Consider the following 20,817-nt stretch of genomic DNA (forward strand, 5'->3'; position numbering starts at 1 on the left):
TGCGCAATACAGCATGTCAGCTATTTAGTACTGGGAACCAAACTATTTAGTTCGTAAACATGAAAGCTTCAAATATATTTTTTGGTAGAGCCAACTAAACTTCCCGATTTATTGCCACTTTCTATTCTGTTGTGACAACCATATTTTAGTAACGCCAACTAAAAAAGCTCAACTAAATTATTTTCTTATTATTACGAAATTATTTTTCTCAGTGTAAGGATAAATAAAATTGACTTTTTAAATTATGATTATTTTTAAATCAACTTTTGCATTATCAACATAATATCTAGATCAATTGTATAACTTAAACTTTTCAACCCTTTAATGTTCTGCCATGCATTGACTAAAGAGTAAATATAACTTCTACAAATAAGAATCAATAACGAAAACAAAAGCAGTTATTAACGTTGAAAATTAATTACATGTTTGACAAATTGCAAAATATCTCTTACGGTTGTATATTGATTATAGCAAAAGTTATAATTACAGAAATGCAATAGGGAAGAAGCTTTACATTGTCGTTTGAAATATGTAATTAAATTATACTGCAAAGTAAAATCAACAAGGAAGTATAAACTTCTGAAAATTATTTTAAGATCCTCGACATTATATAGTTGATATCAGTCTTTGTCTCTCTCAGTCTTTCATGATTTTATTTTATTTAGTTTTCTTAATTCTGATATACAATATATTTAATTGTAATACTACTAACATAAAACAAATAAATTAAATTCACTAATTAAAAAAAAAAAAATGTTAAACTTCACACGCAAAGGAAATGTGATTTAAAAAAAATATATAAAGTTCATTTAAGCAAGTCAATAAAAAATGGATATTTATAAAACTGAAACGTTTTTAAAGAAAATCAGACCTCATCTTCATATAAAAATTTGTTTGAAAATTTTACGTTATATGGGAACATGGCCACCTGAAACATTAGGTTTTACTCGTGTTTTATTTTTCATTTATAGTTTTTTCTTTTTTCTAATTGTTTTGGGAATTTATGTTTTTGTCGAATTCATGAATATTGCCGTAAATTATAATGATGTCAATAAACTTGCATCAGGAGGTCCTCTATTCATCACTAATGCTTTGAACGCCTATAAAGTAATATTAATATAACTTTATTTAATTTTTTAAGTTATATTTAAGAAAATAAACAAATATTTAAATAATATTTCGAAAAATAACAAATTAACAACATATAATGTTATAAAACTAGAGATTTGTTGATTTTAAATTAGAATCAATAATGAAAATTTCTATATTATTTAAATAGCTATTGATTGTGAAATTAAAATATTTTTAATTAATTTGATATTTAAAGTTTATTACATTTATTCGATATCATCGAAGAATATATAAGCTTATCTCAGTTATCGAGAGTCCTGTTTTTTCCAAAGATAACATAAGGTACATTAGATAAAATTTTGTATAAGAGTGATTCTCCGCGTAGCGCACAATTTAATGTTTGCAACTTTAAAAATATTTTTTTATCGAAATGATAAATATCAATACAATATATTTTTGAAGATAAAGTGTCAAGAAATAAATATCCTAGGTGGGCCGGAAAATTTTTTTATAATTTTTAAATTTTTTTAAACAAATTAAAAAAAAATTCTTTGCTTGTTGAATTCTATAAAATAGTTGAAATTTGATTTAAAATGTTTATGGGAATTTTGGGGTAATTCACAAAAATATATACAGGGTGTTCCAAAAGTATGGAAACTTGCAAATATCTCGAAAAGTAAGAATTTTTGTAAAAAATGTTCAATACAAAACTTGTTCCAAACAAAAAGATCTACATTGTTGAAACCAAAAAATTGGGCCCCGGGCCCAATGTTGGCCCTACAATGAAAAAAGTAGTTCTTTAAATGAGATCAGCAATTTTGAATATCAAATTCGTAATCCCCATGAAATTCTGCGTTCAGACATGTGGTATAAGTGCCCAAAATATTGGGCCCAATCCAAGATATCGGGCCCAACATTTTTCGACAAAGAAATAAATTTAAAAAATCGTATCTGTGGGGGTTTTTGGGTCACAGGATTACAAAATTCAAAGCTACTTTTCAAATTGGGCACAGAGCCCAATGTAATTCCGCGGCCCAATGTAAGGCCCACAGTAAAAAAATTAGTTGTCTAAAATAAAACCCACTAATTTTTAGTATCCATTTCGTAATCGTCATGAAATTCTGGATTTAGTTTTGTAGTATAAATGCCAAAAAATTTGGGCCCAATGTCTAGGATTGGGCCCAAAATTTGTTGACAAAGAAATAAATTGATTTGTAGAAAAATGTTGAATGTTGGGCTCAAGGTCTGGGATTGGATCCAATATTTTTGTAATTTGTACCACAAGTTTGAGACTAGAATTTCACAACGATTATGATTATGTCAACAAATTTTGAGCCCAATCCTAGACATTGGGCCCAATATTTTTGGCATTTGTACTACAAAACTAAATCCAGAATTTCATGACGATTACGAAATGGATACTAAAAATTAGTGGATTTTATTTTAGACAACTAATTTTTTTTACTGTGGGCCTTACATTGGGCCGCGGAATCCTACATTGGGCTCTGTGCCCAATTTGAAAAGTAGCTTTGAATTTTGTAATCCTGTGAACCCTAAATCCCCAAAGATACAATTTTTTAAATTTATTTCTTTGTCAACAAATTTTGGGCCCAATCCTAAACATTGGGCCCAATATTTTTGGCATTTGTACTACAAAACTAAATCCAGAATTTCATGACGATTACGAAATGGATACTAAAAATTAGTGGGTTTTATTTTAGACAACTAATTTTTTTACTGTGGGCCTTACATTGGGCCGCGGAATTACATTGGGCTCTGTGCCCAATTTGAAAAGTAGCTTTGAATTTTGTAATCCTGTGACCCCAAAAACCCCCAAAGATACGATTTAAAAAATTTTTTTTTGTTTGTCGAAAAATTGTTGGGCCCGATATCTTGGATTGGGCCCAATATTTTGGGCACTTATACCACATGTCTGAACGCAGAATTTCATGGGGATTACGAATTTGATATTCAAAATTGCTGGTCTCATTTAAAGAACTACTTTTTTCATTGTAGGGCCAACATTGGGCCCGGGGCCCAATTTTTTGGTTTCAACAATGTAGATCTTTTTGTTTGGAACAAGTTTTGTATTGAACATTTTTTACGAAAATTCGTACTTTTCGAGATATTTGCAAGTTTCCATACTTTTGGAACACCCTGTATAGCGCGAACGACAATTAAAAATTTTTCTTTCGGTAATTTACGGAAATTTTCGAGGTAATTTATGGAAATTTATGCGGTAATTTATAGAAATTTTGTCGAAAATTCATAAAAATATGTAAAGCATAAATCACAATTAAAAATTATTATTTTTGTAATTTACGGAAATTTCCGCGGTAATTTACAAAAACATATATAGCGCGAACGACAATTAAAAATTTTATTTTGGTAATTTATGGAAATTTATACGGTAATTTATAGAAATTTATTTGGTAAGTTATAGTAAACTCACCGGAGCTATGATAGTTTATAATAAATATTTTGAATTACGTTTGTTTCATTGTGTATTAAACTTGGACTAGTGATGGTCGAAATTTTATTGCGGGTGGAGACGCTGGGGTCGGTCGAACCGGTGGAACTGATGTTAAGAATATTTTTTTTTTTTTTGAGAAAATTATCATTTATTTTTAATCGGTTTCATATGTTTCACACATATATAGACTAAAATAATATAACTACACTTTATTTAACCTTTATTATTTAATTATATTCTATTTTTTTAAAATAATATTGAAGGGTCGGTGGATGCCGGTGGAGACGATTCTGTGATGCCCTGTACAAATTTGAATCTTAAAATGTGTAAAAAAAGGATAAATCAATTAGAAAATTGATTATTTTCTTCATGGATCAACTTAAGGAATATAACGTTTGCTGTTACTGAAGTAGAACTGTATTAACATTTGACTTTTATTTAAATAATTCAATGTTTAATAATAAAACGCAGAATAACACACAAAAGTGCAGTCAAGTATAAATAGCAAAAAAAAAAGAAAATAATTTTTTTTTTGATGAAACGTTTTTTTTATTCAATTCCATTACAATATACAATACTAAAATAGCAATAGAAATTGTATTTATTAGTGCACATTGCTAAAAATATTAACTTTTTTGTTTAAACATCCTGTGGGGACAGGTGAAATTTTGACGTTTTCAGCCTTAAAAACCACTTTTCACGAAAAATTATAATGTTAAATACAAAAATAACTATTGGTTTTTGTTTGTAGACACAGAAATTACCTTTTTACATTGGAATCGAAATATTATGTGAATATTATTTGTGATTTTTCATTCACAACATGAAAAAAAGCAAGTTGTGCGCTACGCGGAGAATCACCCATAAATAATTAAAAAACTTAAATAATAAAAATAAATGTTTATAAATAAATAAAATAATTATTTTTTATTTTAGATACGATAAGATAGTGTCTTGGTATGCTTGGCAGGGTTTATTCCATTATGGTGTTTATCAAATGTTTGCATTTTTTGCTGTTTTTTTCTGGTCATTTATTCCTTTAACTGATATTCTAAATGGCAATGAAAAAAAATTGCCATTAGATGGCTGGTACCCTTATGACACAACGAAATCAGTTGCCTTTTTTATCACTTGGGCACATCAGGTAGGATTTCATTTTTTTTTTTTTTTGTAATTATTTTACGATACCAATAAAAAAAAATTAGAGGAGGATGGGGTAAGGATAGGTAGGTAAGACATTTTTGGATCTAGCCGTGAAATTTAAACTGGCATCGGAAAAAGAATACTATCGTTGGAAAGCCTGTTTATTTAGCTACAATTTTGTAATACATTATTTTGCTGTGGATTGCAATGCCTTCGAGATATTAGCGGAAAATTAAAAAAAAAATTTAACTATTTATCAAAATTCTTTTTATGAAAAATAATCAAAAAAAGACAGTAAATTTGGATTTTTTTTAATTTCATTGGATCAAAACACTTTAAAACACTACCAAAAAAATTTTTTGGACATAAATAAATATTTAAAACAGTTAATATCTGAAACAGTGTTTTAAACAGAACTGAGACATTTTAGAAAAAACAGGATTTTCACAAATAAACACGTAGCTTCCACAAATGATATCGCATCAAGATCAAATTTTTCTTGACGTCTTTTAGTGTTAAATCAAGTATATGAGAGATTCTTTTTCAATCGCCCCAGCCCAAAAAGTCAATGTTCTGGGATTGGCTTCATACTTTGGTAAATTGTTGTCCTATATGATAGTAATAAATCCCTAAAATATAAACTCATTAAAAAAATATTTGTAGAAAGTAGAGGGGGTTGAAGTTTTGACGTTAAGGGTAACATTGTCATTTTCAAATCCGTATAACTATGATAAAAGTTAATGGATTTTAATTTATCTATAATGAATTTTAATGCATTTTTCACGTACTTTTCAAAAATGTATACAAAATTTAAAAAAAAAAATTTTTAACCCCTTTTTTTCAAAATCAACCCTTATTTTTCGATTTTCACCCCTTCGGGAATTTTTTTTTTATTTTTTTTATTTTCATTGGAAAGCTGAGGTTTTTTCCCATGAGCTATGTAAATATGAAAATGGGACAACAATAATTTTGTGAGAAACAGAATATTAAAGCAGGCGGTGCCTACCTAAATCCTCGAAGATGATCTTCAGGTATACCCGTTATCGGCACCGCCTACATTAATATTCTGTTTCTCACAAAATTATTGTTGTCCCATTTTCATATTTACATAGCTCATGGGAAAAAACCTCAGCTTTCCAATGAAAATAAAAAAAAAAAAAAAAAAAAAAATACCCGAAGGGGTGAAAATCGAAAAATAAGGGTTGATTTTGAAAAAAAGGGGTTAAAAATTTTTTTTTTAAATTTTGTATACATTTTTGAAAAGTACGTGAAAAATGCATAAAAATTCATTATGGATAAATTAAAATCCATTAACTTTTATCATAGTTATATGGATTTGAAAATGACAATGTTACCCTTAACGTCAAAACTTCAACCCCCTCTACTTTCTACAAATATTTTTTTAATGAGTTTATATTTTAGGGATTTATTACTGTCACGTCACCGTAACTTTTACATTCATAATTATAAGAATTCTTTTAATCAATACCGAATTGTATGTCTCTGCGACAAACACCCGTGCCTTTGTTACGCATTTAAATGCCTTTCTCTTATGTAAACTCCCGCCCCATTATCGCGCGACTTAATGTATAAATGACCCTTGCGTTTTGTATCTTCCTATGTCTATATACTGTATTTCTAAAACATAGAAATAAAAGCGAGAAATCTTTTAATTCCCCCCATGTAACGAACACCTGTGGTATCATCACATTAGAAGAACCCTCTTCTTTAACGTTTAACTGAGAGAGAAGGACTCAACATCGACTTCCAAATTAGGGTGAAAAATATATAGCACTACTGTTTTACGAATATTCAGTATAGAAGAACTCAACTTTGGCTTCTAAAAAAAAGGGTGAAAAATATATAGCACTATTCTCTTATATAGAAGGATTCGACATCGGCTTCTAAAAAAAGGGTAAAAATATATAGATATATTCTCTTATGAAAAATTAGGGTGAAAAATATATAGATATATTCTCTTATGAATATTCAATATAAAAGGACTACATTTTTATGGAGAAATCAGTTCTTAAATTATCTTCATACGTTTAACATCAACTTCATTCTTGGTACCAGTCGACGTCTTCCAGTTCAGAAATTACCACCGATACCGCCGGTTCTCAAATCATCTTCATACGTGTAACATCTACCAGTTCAGAACTTTTCATCATACACGGTACCAGTTCACATACGAAATCTAGTACAAGCGTTGTTACTCTGCTCGATTTCATACTCAAGTTCGACTTAGAAGAATCTCTGTGTCAAGTGTTAAAAATTTCTACGTCAAGAAGAGCTGATTCAATCAACTGAACTCCGGACCTGTGGTCATCACCAAGGCCCGTCAACCTTCCTGTGAGCTCTCAAACTATATCTGGTACCAGAAGTTCCTATCATAATCAGGACACAACAGTGGTCCTTTTTCATACATCTTACATCTAAATTTTCAAGGTAAGTTGTAATACTTTTTATCTAAATCCTTCCTAATTCCTTATAAAAATTTGTAGTAACCTTTACATTCCTTGTTGCAGTGGAATGCTGATTTCCCCTTATTTCAAGAATGGTTGCTTCAGGATACTCTCTCTCAAAGATCAATTTTATAACTCTAAATGTTTGTCTAAATAAATTTGTAATCTTGTCATTAAAAATCACTATTCTCTTTCTTTCCTGTACCCTTAGCTCAGAGCCTTCTGCTCTGTAAATGAAACAGGAATTCACTGAATCACCGAGCGGCCACAAATAAAATAAAATATTATTTCTTTAGTTATTTCTCTATTTGAGACGTAACAGAGGAAATATAATTTTTGGTGCATCGGCCGTTGTGAACAGGAAAGAGAATATAAATTTAAAATCTATGCACTAAAAATATAATTTTTTGTGTATCGTCCGTTGTGAACAAGAAAGAGAATATAAATTTAAAATCTATGCACTAAAAATATAATTTTTGGTGTATTGTCCATTGTGAACAAAAAAGAGAATTTAAACTAATAATATAAATATCGATGCATTAACAGTATAATTTTTGGTGCATCATTTGTTGTGATAAAAAAAAAGAGAAATAAAAAAAAAAATCATTTTTCCTTAAATAATTTAAAATATATAAATGAGAGAGAAAAATATCCTTGAACCAACAAATCTAGAAATTTCTTTATTAATTTTTTTTATGTACACTCATAAACACAAATCAAAATTCTAAGTGAAAGTGATACAAAAGTGAAATAAAAAGCTTAGTTATGTCGTTACCTAATAATCAACAAGTATCTCTTCGCGACGCGTTAGAATTAGTGCCTGTGTTCGATGGAAAAAATATTCCAGTAGTTTCATTTATAGAAGGTTGCCATGAAGCAAAATTAATGTTGCCAGATTCACCCCAAGTGGAGGAAAATTTAGTAAAATTAATTCGTGGAAAGTTAATAGGAGAAGTTAGAAAATCAATATCGGGAAATATTTTTAAAACAATTTTGGAGTTAGAAGCTCATTTAAAGAAGATATATTTACCAAATAAAAGTATCTATCAATTGCAAGGAGAGTTAGGAAATATTTTTATGAAGGAAAGTGAAAGTGTCATATCGTATGCGAATCGAGTAAAAGAATTATCGGATCAGATTTTTGACTCATACAGATTATCGAGTAAAGACGGTAAATTATCCAAAACAATCTTAGAAACTTTAGAAGTAGATATAATATCTTGTTTTCGTCGAGGGCTACGTCCAGAATTAGAAATTCGAATTCCAGATTGCATAACTTTAAAAGAAACAACAAACAAAGCATTAGAGGCAGAACGAAAATTAAATGCGGTTGTAGAGCTTAGAAAAGAAAATTCTTGTAGGCCAAATAATGCAAAAATTACATTTGCTAGTGCAGATATAGTAGTATGTCAAAATTGTAATGTAGAAGGACATACTTCACGCACTTGTCGTAGGTCAGAAAAAAATCAATACTCAGCACAGCATAGGTACCAGCGCTCCGTATTCCGCATGAAGCAGAGACCACCTGTCTATTATCTAAGAAGAGGGATGTCCCCCTCGTTTAGTGAACAAAAGCATTCCCCTTTACAATTACGATTTTCGGGGTTTCCCCAAAATTTACATAATAGAACAAACTCACAATTTCCAAATAAAAATGATTTCCGTACTAATCAACAAAACAGATTTTTTAATGTTACTTGTAAATATTGCAAAAATCGTGGGCATGTTATTAAAAATTGCAGAAAAAGAGAATATAATAATTATAATCAAGGTCAACAGTATCGATCATCCACTTTAATGAACCAGGGAAACGAATAATACCTTCCCATATCGGGTACGATGGGACAGGTGCTAACAGAAAAAGCGTGCCTAAAAAGCAAATATCTGAACATTTAGAAACCATTCAAATCAATTGTACTAAAGGAAATATGATACCATCTATTTATGTTAATACAATTTCTAAACCACTTCATTTAATGATTGATACAGGAGCAGGATTAAATCTTTTAAAAGAAAAAATGCTTGATTCTACAATGACTTTAAATAAATTAAAGAAAATTCAATTAACAGGTATAAATGAACACCCAGTACACACATTAGGACAAACAAAATTAAATATTTTCGGTTATCCCACAACTTTTAACATAATACCTAATGAAGTTCCCATAGAAGAAGATGGAGTTTTAGGATCAGAATATTTTACAGATAATAATGTCAAAATTAATTATGCTGAAAAATGTTTAGAAGTCAAAGGAAAAATGTTCTATTTCGCATCAAGAAATTTTATTACTCTCCCACCTCGATCAATATCTGACATATTTTTATTTGTTGAAAATTCTAATTTAAAAGAAGGATATGTTCCACTTTTAAATACTGAACCTGGAGTTTACATAGGAAACGCTATAGTCACAAATAATAATGGTAAAGCATACGTAAAAGCAGCAAATACACTATCAAATTCAGTAAAAATACAAATTCCGAAAGTAATTTTACAAGAATATGACGAAGTTTTTAATAACTCCTCTGACACAAATCAAATTAAAAATAATAAAATAAATATTGATAATAGCACCGCGGAAAAATTATTTGACAATTTTGTATATTCAGAAACCTTGTGCGATAAGCAATTTGGATTTTATAATATTACGGGTAAAGAAAGAATTGAAAAAATATTAGATTCACTTCGTTTAGATCATTTAAAACCAGATGAATTAAAACATGTAGAAGCATTAATCAGGGAATATTCTGAAAGATTTCATTTACCAGGTGAATATTTAACAGCTACCAATGTTCTCCAACATAACATCCCTACTAAAGATGACGAACCAGTATTCACGCGACAATACAGATTTCCCCCAGTGCATAAAGAAGAACTTTTAAGACAAACAAGTGAACTTTTAAAAAATAAAATAATCAAACCTTCTCAATCCCCATATAATACACCGGTATGGATTGTGCCTAAAAAAAATGACAGTCATGGAAATAAAAAATGGCGAATGGTATTAGACTTTCGCAAGTTGAATGAAAAAACAATAACCGACTTTTTTCCGCTACCGAATATAAACGAAGTGCTCGAGACCCTTGGAAATGCGCAATACTTCTCTGTGTTTGATTTAGCTTCCGGTTTTCATCAAATTAAAATGAGCCCAAAAGATTCTCACAAAACAGCCTTTTCAACCCCATATGGTCATTATGAATTTGACCGTATGCCTTTCGGTTTAAAGAACGCGCCAAGTTGTTTTCAAAGATTAATGAATTGTTGTCTATCCGGTCTTATTGGTACAGATTTATTTGTATACCTTGATGATGTAGTAATTTTTGCAAATACTCTTGAAGAACATCAAGAAAAATTTGATAATTTTATGTCTCGACTGTGTAACGCAAATTTAAAATTGCAACCAGATAAATGCGAATTTCTCAGACCCGAAGTAGTTTATCTTGGACACATAATCGATAAAAATGGAGTCCGACCTGATCCGAAAAAAATAATTGCTGTTAAAAATTTTCCAGTTCCCAAAAACGTAAAAAATATAAAACAATTCTTAGGTCTTGCCGGTTATTATCGAAGATTCATTAATAATTTTTCTAAAAAATCAGGACCTTTAACACAACTTTTGAAAAAGGACGTAACTTTTCAATGGACAGATAAACAACAAGTAGCTTTTGAAATTTTAAAAAATGAACTTTGCGAAGAACCACTCCTACAAAGACCAGATTTTGAAAAACCTTTTATACTTACAACTGATGCATCCGGTTATGCTATTGGCGGCATATTATCACAAGGTGAAATTGGTAAAGATAAGCCCATTGCTTATGCGTCAAGATCTTTAAACGAACATGAAGTAAAATACGACACTTATAATAAAGAGGCCCTCGCGATTGTATATTGTGTTTTACATTTTAGACATTTTCTCTATGGTAGGAGATTTAAAATTGTTACCGATCATAAACCATTATTATGGTTTCAAAAATCAAGCGATCCTTGTTCTCGCGTAACAAGATGGAAATTAAAATTAGCAGAATACGATTTCGAGATGTTATACAAGGCAGGAAAAATGAATGTTAATGCGGATGCATTATCCCGAAATCCAGTAACTTATGTGAAAAAATTTGATCGCTGCATCCCAGAATACGAAGAAGAAGAAGAAGAAGAATATGACGAAGAAGAAGACGACAATGAAGAAAACGAAAATTCAGATGAAATCGAAGATGATGGTGTTTATTGTAATAAAGAATTTACTGACAAAATAAATGTTGAAAGTGTATCTGCGAATAATGAATTAAATCTTGTTAAAAAAATAATAAGTTTGATATATGAGAGTACGAAAAATAAAAAAGTTAAAAATCTTTGTGAAAAAATTAATAATGAAGACTGTCCGATAAATCTTGAAAGTGATAAATGTATTGCAGTGATGACCAGAAGAAAATCAAAGAAATTAAGAGAAGAAGCTACTAGTTCCAAGAATTTAAAAGAAAAAGTGCAACGTTCGTGTCAAAAATCAAGTGAAAAAGTGCAAAATTCAAGTGAAAAAATAAAAAATTCTAAATCAAAGAAATCTAATTCTAGTAATAAAATTGACGAAATTAAATCAAGGCGAAGTGAAATCAATGTGCGAAATTCGAAAAATGTGAAAAATACAAAATCTATTCAAAGTCCGCGAAATCAAGAAATTATTCAAAAATCCGTTCGAAATCTTAGAAATCGCGAAAATTTGCAAAAAATAAATTATAATGAAGATTTAATGACTGATGAGGATGAAAATTTCATCAAAAGAAAAAGAGGTAGGCCTAAAGGATCAATTTCTAAACAAAAAACGCGTAAAATTAGTGAAGATAATCAGTGCGAAAGTGAAGATTCAGAAGAAAATTCAGATCCAGAATATATTAAACAAAATCAATTTTATCAACCTTTTAGTGCGGAAGAATATGTAAGTTCAAGTGATGATAGTGTTGAAGATTTTCCTCATGAAGAAATTATTGAAGATAGTGCGAAATCGAAAAGTAAAGAATATATAGAAGAAGAATACGATAGTGATTCCGACGATTTAGAGGAAATATATTTTCCTAATGAAATTTCAAATTCAAAACAAACTCAAAGAAAAATTAATAATGAGCATGAATGTCAACGCCCTCCTGCTGAGCCCCCTCCTGAGTTCCCCCTCGACCCTTTTCTAAACGAACAAAACGTGGGTGAATTAGAAAAATCAATTGATGGACCCTTATGTACTAATGTAGTGGAATGTAAAGACCAGTTAAGAATGCGGAAAGATAATTATGCGTACTTTTTATCTACAACAGGTGTCCCTTTAGATAATGGTTCTCGAAGTCTAAATAAACAAAATGAACTTCCTCAATTCAAAAATTTGTTAATTAATGAAGCTAAAGAAATTAAAAAAGGAAATTTTTTACACATTGCTTTACCAATTACTACAGAATCAAGTGAAAGTCTTACTCAAATAACAAATAACATCAAATTAACAATTAATTCATTTAAAAATTTAACAGAAAAATTAAAGTTAAAATCAGTTAGTATTGCAAAAACAACAGTCATCAATCACGTAAATTGGCAAGATATCGAATTAATTCTTAAAGAAACTTTTCAAGATTCTTGTACTAAAGTTATAATTTGTAAAGGTTATGTTCAATATGCAACAACTGAACAAAGACAAATTTTGATTGAAGAAGCACATTCCTCTGCTATAGGCGGTCACAAGGGAGTTACGAAAACTTATAATAGAATTCGGCAAAAATATTTTTGGGAAAATATGAAATTAGACATTCAAAAATATATTCAAGCTTGTTTACAATGTCAGTTGAAAAAGTTAGTTCGAGTAAAAACTAAAAACCCAATGGTAATTACTGATACACCAGGAACCGCGTTCGAAAAAATTTCTATGGATATAGTAGGACCTTTGCCAGCAACAGAATCTGGAAATGAATGCATTTTAACTATACAAGACTGCTTAACAAAATATTCTGTAGCAGTACCTTTACCAAATCAGCAGGCTAGTACAATTGCGGATGCTTTTGTAAAGAAATTCATTTGTACTTTTGGCTCTCCAAAAAACGTTTTAACAGACCAAGGTACAAATTTTTTGAGCAATCTTATGAAGCGATTAGCAAAACGATTTCGTATTCGACAATTTAAAACTACTTCTTTTCACCCTCAATCAAATGGTTCATTAGAAAGATCGCATCATGTATTAGCAGAATATCTTAAACAATTCATCAATAAAAATACTCAATGGGATGATTTATTAGAATTAGCTATGTTTTCTTATAATACAAGCGTCCATGAAGGTACTACCCAAGTAGCACGATATATCAACCAGATGTTACGGTGATATCACCGGGGAATGTCACCGTGACATCAGGAAAATGTCAAAATGTCCGCCTTACGGTGATATCACACGGTGACATCGTGGTGATATCATGGTGACATCAAGGTGATATCACAGTCATATCACGGTGATATCATGGTGATATCACCGTGATATCATGTTGATATTTTACAGGGATTTAAAATGTTTTAAAAATTATTATTTTTTACTATTTTTTTTATTATTTTTATTATTTTTTTTATTTATTATTATTTTCTAAATTATTAAAAATTTTAAGTCCCTGTAAAATATCAACATGATATCACGGTGATATCACCATGATATCACCGTGATATGACTGTGATATCACCTTGATGTCACCATGATATCACCTCGATGTCACCGTGTGATATCACCGTAAGGCGGACATTTTGACATTTTCCTGATGTCACGGTGACATTCCCCGGTGATATCACCGTGACATCTGGTTGATATATCGTGCTACTTGGGTAAATGTACACCCTATGAGTTAGTTTTCGGTAGATTACCAAGATTACCTTCAAGTCTACCACTTTTAGAAGAAGAAAAACTCGAAACCTATGATGACTATTTAGTAAAACTAGTTACAAAACTACATGATATTCAATCACTCGCGCAGAAAAATTTAATCGAATCTAAAGAAAAATCAAAAACTTACTATGATCGCAAAGCTAACCCTCAAAATTTTAAAATCGGAGATAGCGTATTTTTATTACAAGGTCCAAAACCGAAAAAGTTAGGTAATCAATATACAGGACCACATGAAGTGTTAGAAATATTAAGTAAAGGAAACATAAAAATTAAAATAAATAAATCACCAAAAATTGTACACATTAACAGACTTCGCTTATCTCATATTCATCATGCTAACCAAAATTAATTTAAACATTTCTATAAAATATAACAAGAATAGTGAATGAATTCAAATCTTAATACACATCCTTCAATATATTCACTAAATACACATAAACAAAACAATTTGCTTTTGTTATATTATTGTTTGCTCTTATAATTATAATTCTCCATTAATACAATTAACTTTTTATTAAAGTAAATAATCCAGTTTTGCATATTCTTAAGCATTAAAATACGAATAAAAAAAGGCATTGTCAGTAACAAAATAAATAAATATTATAAAAAAATATATAATTATCTGTAATAAATACAGATGACTCGAATTTTATATTGAACAACTGGAGTATTTTCTTAAGCATACATTTTAATTTTTAGATATAATAAAAAAGAGACATTAAATAATTGATAATAATATAGAGATATTTCTGTTTCAGGTGATTAAAATATATTATGGACATTCATTATATTAATATTTGCTATTTTTCTTCCAGGATCTATTTTTACATTATAAAATTTACTTTTTTTTTTCTTTTAAATATTTCGTATAAGAAAGTTCCATATTAATATTTTGTTTTTTTTTTTCTAAATTCAAATATTCGAAAATAAAAATAAAAAAAAAAATCAATTTTAAAAATTTTTTTAAACTTCATTTTCTTGAAGTTCGTATCAATACCGAAATTTGATTACCACAATGTGACACGAAATTTTGAGATTTAAAACATGTAAATCGAGATTGAAATTTTTTTTCCCAAATTCAAAATATTCGAAAATTTATATAAAAAAATGCCAGATAAAATCGTCAATATCTCGTAAACTATAAGCCTAATTGAAAAATGTCATCGATTTCAAAAATTATTTATTAAAAAAAAAAAACGAAGAGAAACATGTAGTCTTGAAAATGAGAACAACGTTACCTGATAGAATCTTATATTCCTATAGGTAATATGAACGGGCATGGTAAAAATAAGTAAATTTTCCAATTCGTGTTATGAAGACTTTATCAATCGAATTTAGTTTTCTAAACCAATATATTAATTACCGGAGTCGAGGAATTAAAAAATAGCAATATGTCATTTAGAACATGGAATGATTATATTGAAATTAAAAATTAAAAAAAACGAATTCTATTGATAAAGATAAAAAGAAAGATTGCAACTAATGTCACAATGAGTGTGTAAACAATATGATTGTAATATATCGACACTTAGAGTAAAAAAAGAAAATTTTAATTAAGCAAATGCAGCTTATCTTGTGAGCAATGTTTCGAAAAATATCATATAGCAAGAAATTGTTACAATTAAAAAAAAATGATGAACGAAAATTATCCAATTAATTAATATTAAAGCCAAAATTCTTTAAATCAATGTTGTAAATTCTATTCATGTCAAAACTTCGAATACTTCTCGTTTTTCTCTTAAAGGAGGGAGGGATGTATAAGCTTATGTAAATCTGTTTCAAAAATTATACCTGCGTTCAGATAGGAAAATGTTAGAAAATTTTTTTTTCAGCCTTCCTCCTTTTCGTAAATATATGTGGATGAAAATCTTTAACAGAATTATATAACATTTCAAAAGTATAAATTATGTATGAAAAAAAAAATAATTGAACTCTGTCATCATCAGAATGTAATCTATCCGTATGCACTATGTATTGAAAACTTATATCTTATTCTAAATTAACCAATGTGTAAAGAGCAAATAATAATAATGCATCCTTAAAATCTTCTATAATACATGGTATGAGTGTCTTTATAAATATAATTAAAATTCCTTTTTATATACTACTTCTACTAATTCTGTGAGCTTTTACGAAAGTATTTCAAATTTGTATATGTTTCTATGCATAAGATTTCAATCTCTATGATTAAATCATTTTTAAATCATGTATGATTATTAAATCAAAAATGATAGTATGGGATATGTGTGAAAATCTTTGAAATCATTAACAATAATATTCGTATGTATTTTTCAATATATATAAACTTGTATCTTAACTTGGTGTGAATAAGGTGTGAAACTATATTATGTGTATGACGTATTTTCTCTTAGGTCTTTTAAACAGTGATGTCTAAAAAACGTTACATAATATAATCAAAATTGTAAGTGACATTTCCCTCAAATAACTTAACTCTTCTCAAAAACTGAATTCGTAAATTATTCAATTTCATTTCTAATTTCCGAATTTTAAAGGGGGGAGGTGTCACGTCACCGTAACTTTTACATTCATAATTATAAGAATTCTTTTAATCAATACCGAATTGTATGTCTCTGCGACAAACACCCGTGCCTTTGTTACGCATTTAAATGCCTTTCTCTTATGTAAACTCCCGCCCCATTATCGCGCGACTTAATGTATAAATGACCCTTGCGTTTTGTATCTTCCTATGTCTATATACTGTATTTCTAAAACATAGAAATAAAAGCGAGAAATCTTTTAATTCCCCCCATGTAACGAACACCTGTGGTATCATCACATTAGAAGAACCCTCTTCTTTAACGTTTAACTGAGAGAGAAGGACTCAACATCGACTTCCAAATTAGGGTGAAAAATATATAGCACTACTGTTTTACGAATATTCAGTATAGAAGAACTCAACTTTGGCTTCTAAAAAAAAGGGTGAAAAATATATAGCACTATTCTCTTATATAGAAGGATTCGACATCGGCTTCTAAAAAAAGGGTAAAAATATATAGATATATTCTCTTATGAAAAATTAGGGTGAAAAATATATAGATATATTCTCTTATGAATATTCAATATAAAAGGACTACATTTTTATGGAGAAATCAGTTCTTAAATTATCTTCATACGTTTAACATCAACTTCATTCTTGGTACCAGTCGACGTCTTCCAGTTCAGAAATTACCACCGATACCGCCGGTTCTCAAATCATCTTCATACGTGTAACATCTACCAGTTCAGAACTTTTCATCATACACGGTACCAGTTCACATACGAAATCTAGTACAAGCGTTGTTACTCTGCTCGATTTCATACTCAAGTTCGACTTAGAAGAATCTCTGTGTCAAGTGTTAAAAATTTCTACGTCAAGAAGAGCTGATTCAATCAACTGAACTCCGGACCTGTGGTCATCACCAAGGCCCGTCAACCTTCCTGTGAGCTCTCAAACTATATCTGGTACCAGAAGTTCCTATCATAATCAGGACACAACAGTGGTCCTTTTTCATACATCTTACATCTAAATTTTCAAGGTAAGTTGTAATACTTTTTATCTAAATCCTTCCTAATTCCTTATAAAAATTTGTAGTAACCTTTACATTCCTTGTTGCAGTGGAATGCTGATTTCCCCTTATTTCAAGAATGGTTGCTTCAGGATACTCTCTCTCAAAGATCAATTTTATAACTCTAAATGTTTGTCTAAATAAATTTGTAATCTTGTCATTAAAAATCACTATTCTCTTTCTTTCCTGTACCCTTAGCTCAGAGCCTTCTGCTCTGTAAATGAAACAGGAATTCACTGAATCACCGAGCGGCCACAAATAAAATAAAATATTATTTCTTTAGTTATTTCTCTATTTGAGACGTAACATTACTATCATATAGGACAACAATTTACCAAAGTATGAAGCCAATCCCAGAACATTGACTTTTTGGGCTGGGGCGATTGAAAAAGAATCTCTCATATATGAAGAATAGTACCTTTTTTTAAGAAGCCGTATAGGCAATAGAACCACTAACTATCCTTGCCCTATCCTCCCCTACTACAAAGTTATAATTTTTAATTTATTTATTAACATTCCAAATTAATTTGTTGTATTAATGATAAAACATTTTAACTATTAAAATATGCAATTAGCATTATTTTCAGGTAAAATTTATAAATTATTAATGTTTAATACAATATTTCAGTCAATAGGAATTATTCTCTGTTGTATTAATAATACAGCCATCGATTCATTTATCGCTGGTTTGATAAATGTTGCATCGTGTCAATTTGAAATATTAAAATGGAATTTTTGTTCCATAGAAGAGAATATTGAAAAAGGAAATATTTCATCAAATTTTGAAGAAAAGAATAATAATGAAAATGAAATAATCAATGATCAAATACGCGACTGTATTAAGCATAATTTAGCAATTTTTGAGTAGATATAATTTTTAAAAATAGTTATTTATTACAATTTTTTAAAATAATAAATTTACATTTTTTTTTCTTTTCAAATTCAGTTTTGTTAATGAAATTGAAAATATATTCAGTACTGTGGTTGGATTACAATTAATTTTGAGCTGTTTTGTTATTTGTTTATCAACTTTTTATCTATCGCAGGTATATTATTATAGATTATATTAATAAATTTATTGTTAAGCCAACAAAAATTTGATTGTTCTATGAAAAAAAAGAAACATACAGTAAAACTTTGGGAAATTAAAAAGTGTTGGAAATTAAATTCATACCATGAAATAAATATAAATATAAATAGTTTTATATTTTAATATAAAATTAATTTTTTAAAAAATATTTAAAAATAAATAATGACATATTTTCAAAGAATGCCCACAATTTAAAACAAAAAACATCTAAATGGCACGTAAACTTGCAACAATCTTGCCGCGCAATATTGCCAACCTTGCACGGCAAACCTTACCGCAAGCTTCAAATATCCCACCTGACCCAAGCCTGCATGGTAAGCTTACCGAAAGATAGCAGTGTAAGGTTACCGCAAGATTTTGCAAAATAAGATTATCGCAAGATTGCTCGGTAAGCTTGCACGGTAAGCTTGTAGTAAGGTTGGTTCAAGGTTGCCAAATAACCTTACTTTAAACCTTATAAAAAAGTTTCGTATAATTTATATAATCAAATTTATATAAATTAGACGAAATATTAAAAAAAAAAAATTTTTAGGTTCAAAATAAAGTTATTTGGCAACCTTGCACTAACCTTACCGAGCAATCTTGCGATAATCTTATTGTACAATCTTGCAGTAACCTTACAACCTTACCTTTCAATCTTTCGGTAAGCTTACCATGGAAGCTTGGGTCAGGTGGGATATTTGAAGCTTGCGTTAAGTTTGCCGTGCAAGGTTGGCAATATTGCGCGGCAAGCTTGTTGCAACCTTACGTGCTATATGGGCACATATGCGATTTCTTCCCAGTGTGTACTTGAAGGGTTAAAAAAAATACACCACAATTTACTAGATCATCGTATTTAGTCTACCAAAAAGTATAATCGATAAATGATGAAATTAAAAAATATATCATTAATCAATATTTGTTTGACTCAACTAAATCGATTCTCTATAATTAAAATATATGCTTCTTTCAAGATGACAACATTTACTACAGTGGAATTAATTGGAAATTTTGGCTACGTTTTGACAATGACGTATCAAATTTTTACATTCACATATCAGGGCAATGAATTATATCTTCAAGTATTCGAAATTTTTTTTAAATTTTTAAATCTATTTTAATTTTTTGTTTATATATATATATGAATTCGTTTTTTAATAATATATTTTGCGGAATTAATTTTTTTTCTCGATTCACAGAATGAAAATTTGAGTACTGCAATTTATATGGGCAACTGGTGGAAATTAAATTTAAATTACAAACGTGATTTATATATGATCATGATTAGAACTCGTAGACCACTTATTGTTTCTACAGATTTTCTAATTAAATTATCAATTCCAACATTTATGTCAGTAAGTTTGTTTTATTCACTTTATTCATTCATAAAGTTACAATTTTTAAATAATTATTTTATAAAAATCTGATGTCACGTAGTTTATTATTTTTTATACAATATTACCTGAACCTTATTATACCTATAGATATGTAAGTAAAAATTCAAATAAAAAGAAAGATTCAAAAAAAATTTTAATTTAATATTTGCTTTTTGTTAAAACCGTTTTTTTCATTATAATTAACCCTGATTCGTATCCGGAAATTTGGATATCTCTAGGATGTCCTCAAAATATTTATAGATATCCCTGAGACATCCTATGGATATCCTAATTTCCGGTTATCTCTAGAACATCCGTAGGATATCCCGATTATCCGGATGTTGTTAGGGTAACAATTACATGTTGTTAAAAAAGATCATTATAATTTTTGTTTTTTTTATGAATCTTTTGTTACAGATTATTCAAATGTCATATTCAATGTATATGCTTCTTCGCAGAAAAAATGTCAATTATTAGAAAAGGATTTCGTGTTGCCAAAAAAAAGTCTACATAGTCCCTATATTTTAAAGTTGAAATATTTTTCTAGCTATAGTTTAATTAAATATTATTTTATAAACTTATAGAGCACCAATTAATATTATAAAACACTATCTATATTTTAAAAAATAAATATGAAATTCAAGATAATTACTTTTGTTATAAAATCTGTTTCATTAGAATTATTTTACGTTGCAAAATAATGTATTTTACATAATAATTTTATATGATTCAATCATTCATTTTAATTATTTATTTAATTATAA

General features: G+C 28.9%; 1 protein-coding gene across 1 annotated transcript; it reads left to right on the plus strand.

The window, feature by feature from the left end:
- Positions 1–521: 521 nt before the first annotated feature.
- Positions 522–20,634, plus strand: LOC127291425 (odorant receptor Or1-like). The gene is made up of 8 exons (XM_051320555.1): positions 522–1,107; positions 1,328–1,413; positions 4,481–4,688; positions 18,237–18,472; positions 18,555–18,654; positions 19,652–19,759; positions 19,877–20,032; positions 20,471–20,634. Exons 1-8 carry the CDS (start codon positions 829–831, stop codon positions 20,528–20,530), a joined length of 1,233 nt encoding a protein of 410 aa, XP_051176512.1. The 5' UTR covers positions 522–828; the 3' UTR covers positions 20,531–20,634.
- Positions 20,635–20,817: the final 183 nt, after the last annotated feature.

This window comes from Leptopilina boulardi, unplaced genomic scaffold (assembly GCF_019393585.1).
Source record: "Leptopilina boulardi isolate dan_hultmark-lab unplaced genomic scaffold, ZJU_Lbou_2.1 LbouV2_137, whole genome shotgun sequence".
NCBI classification, from domain to species: Eukaryota; Metazoa; Arthropoda; class Insecta; order Hymenoptera; family Figitidae; genus Leptopilina; species Leptopilina boulardi.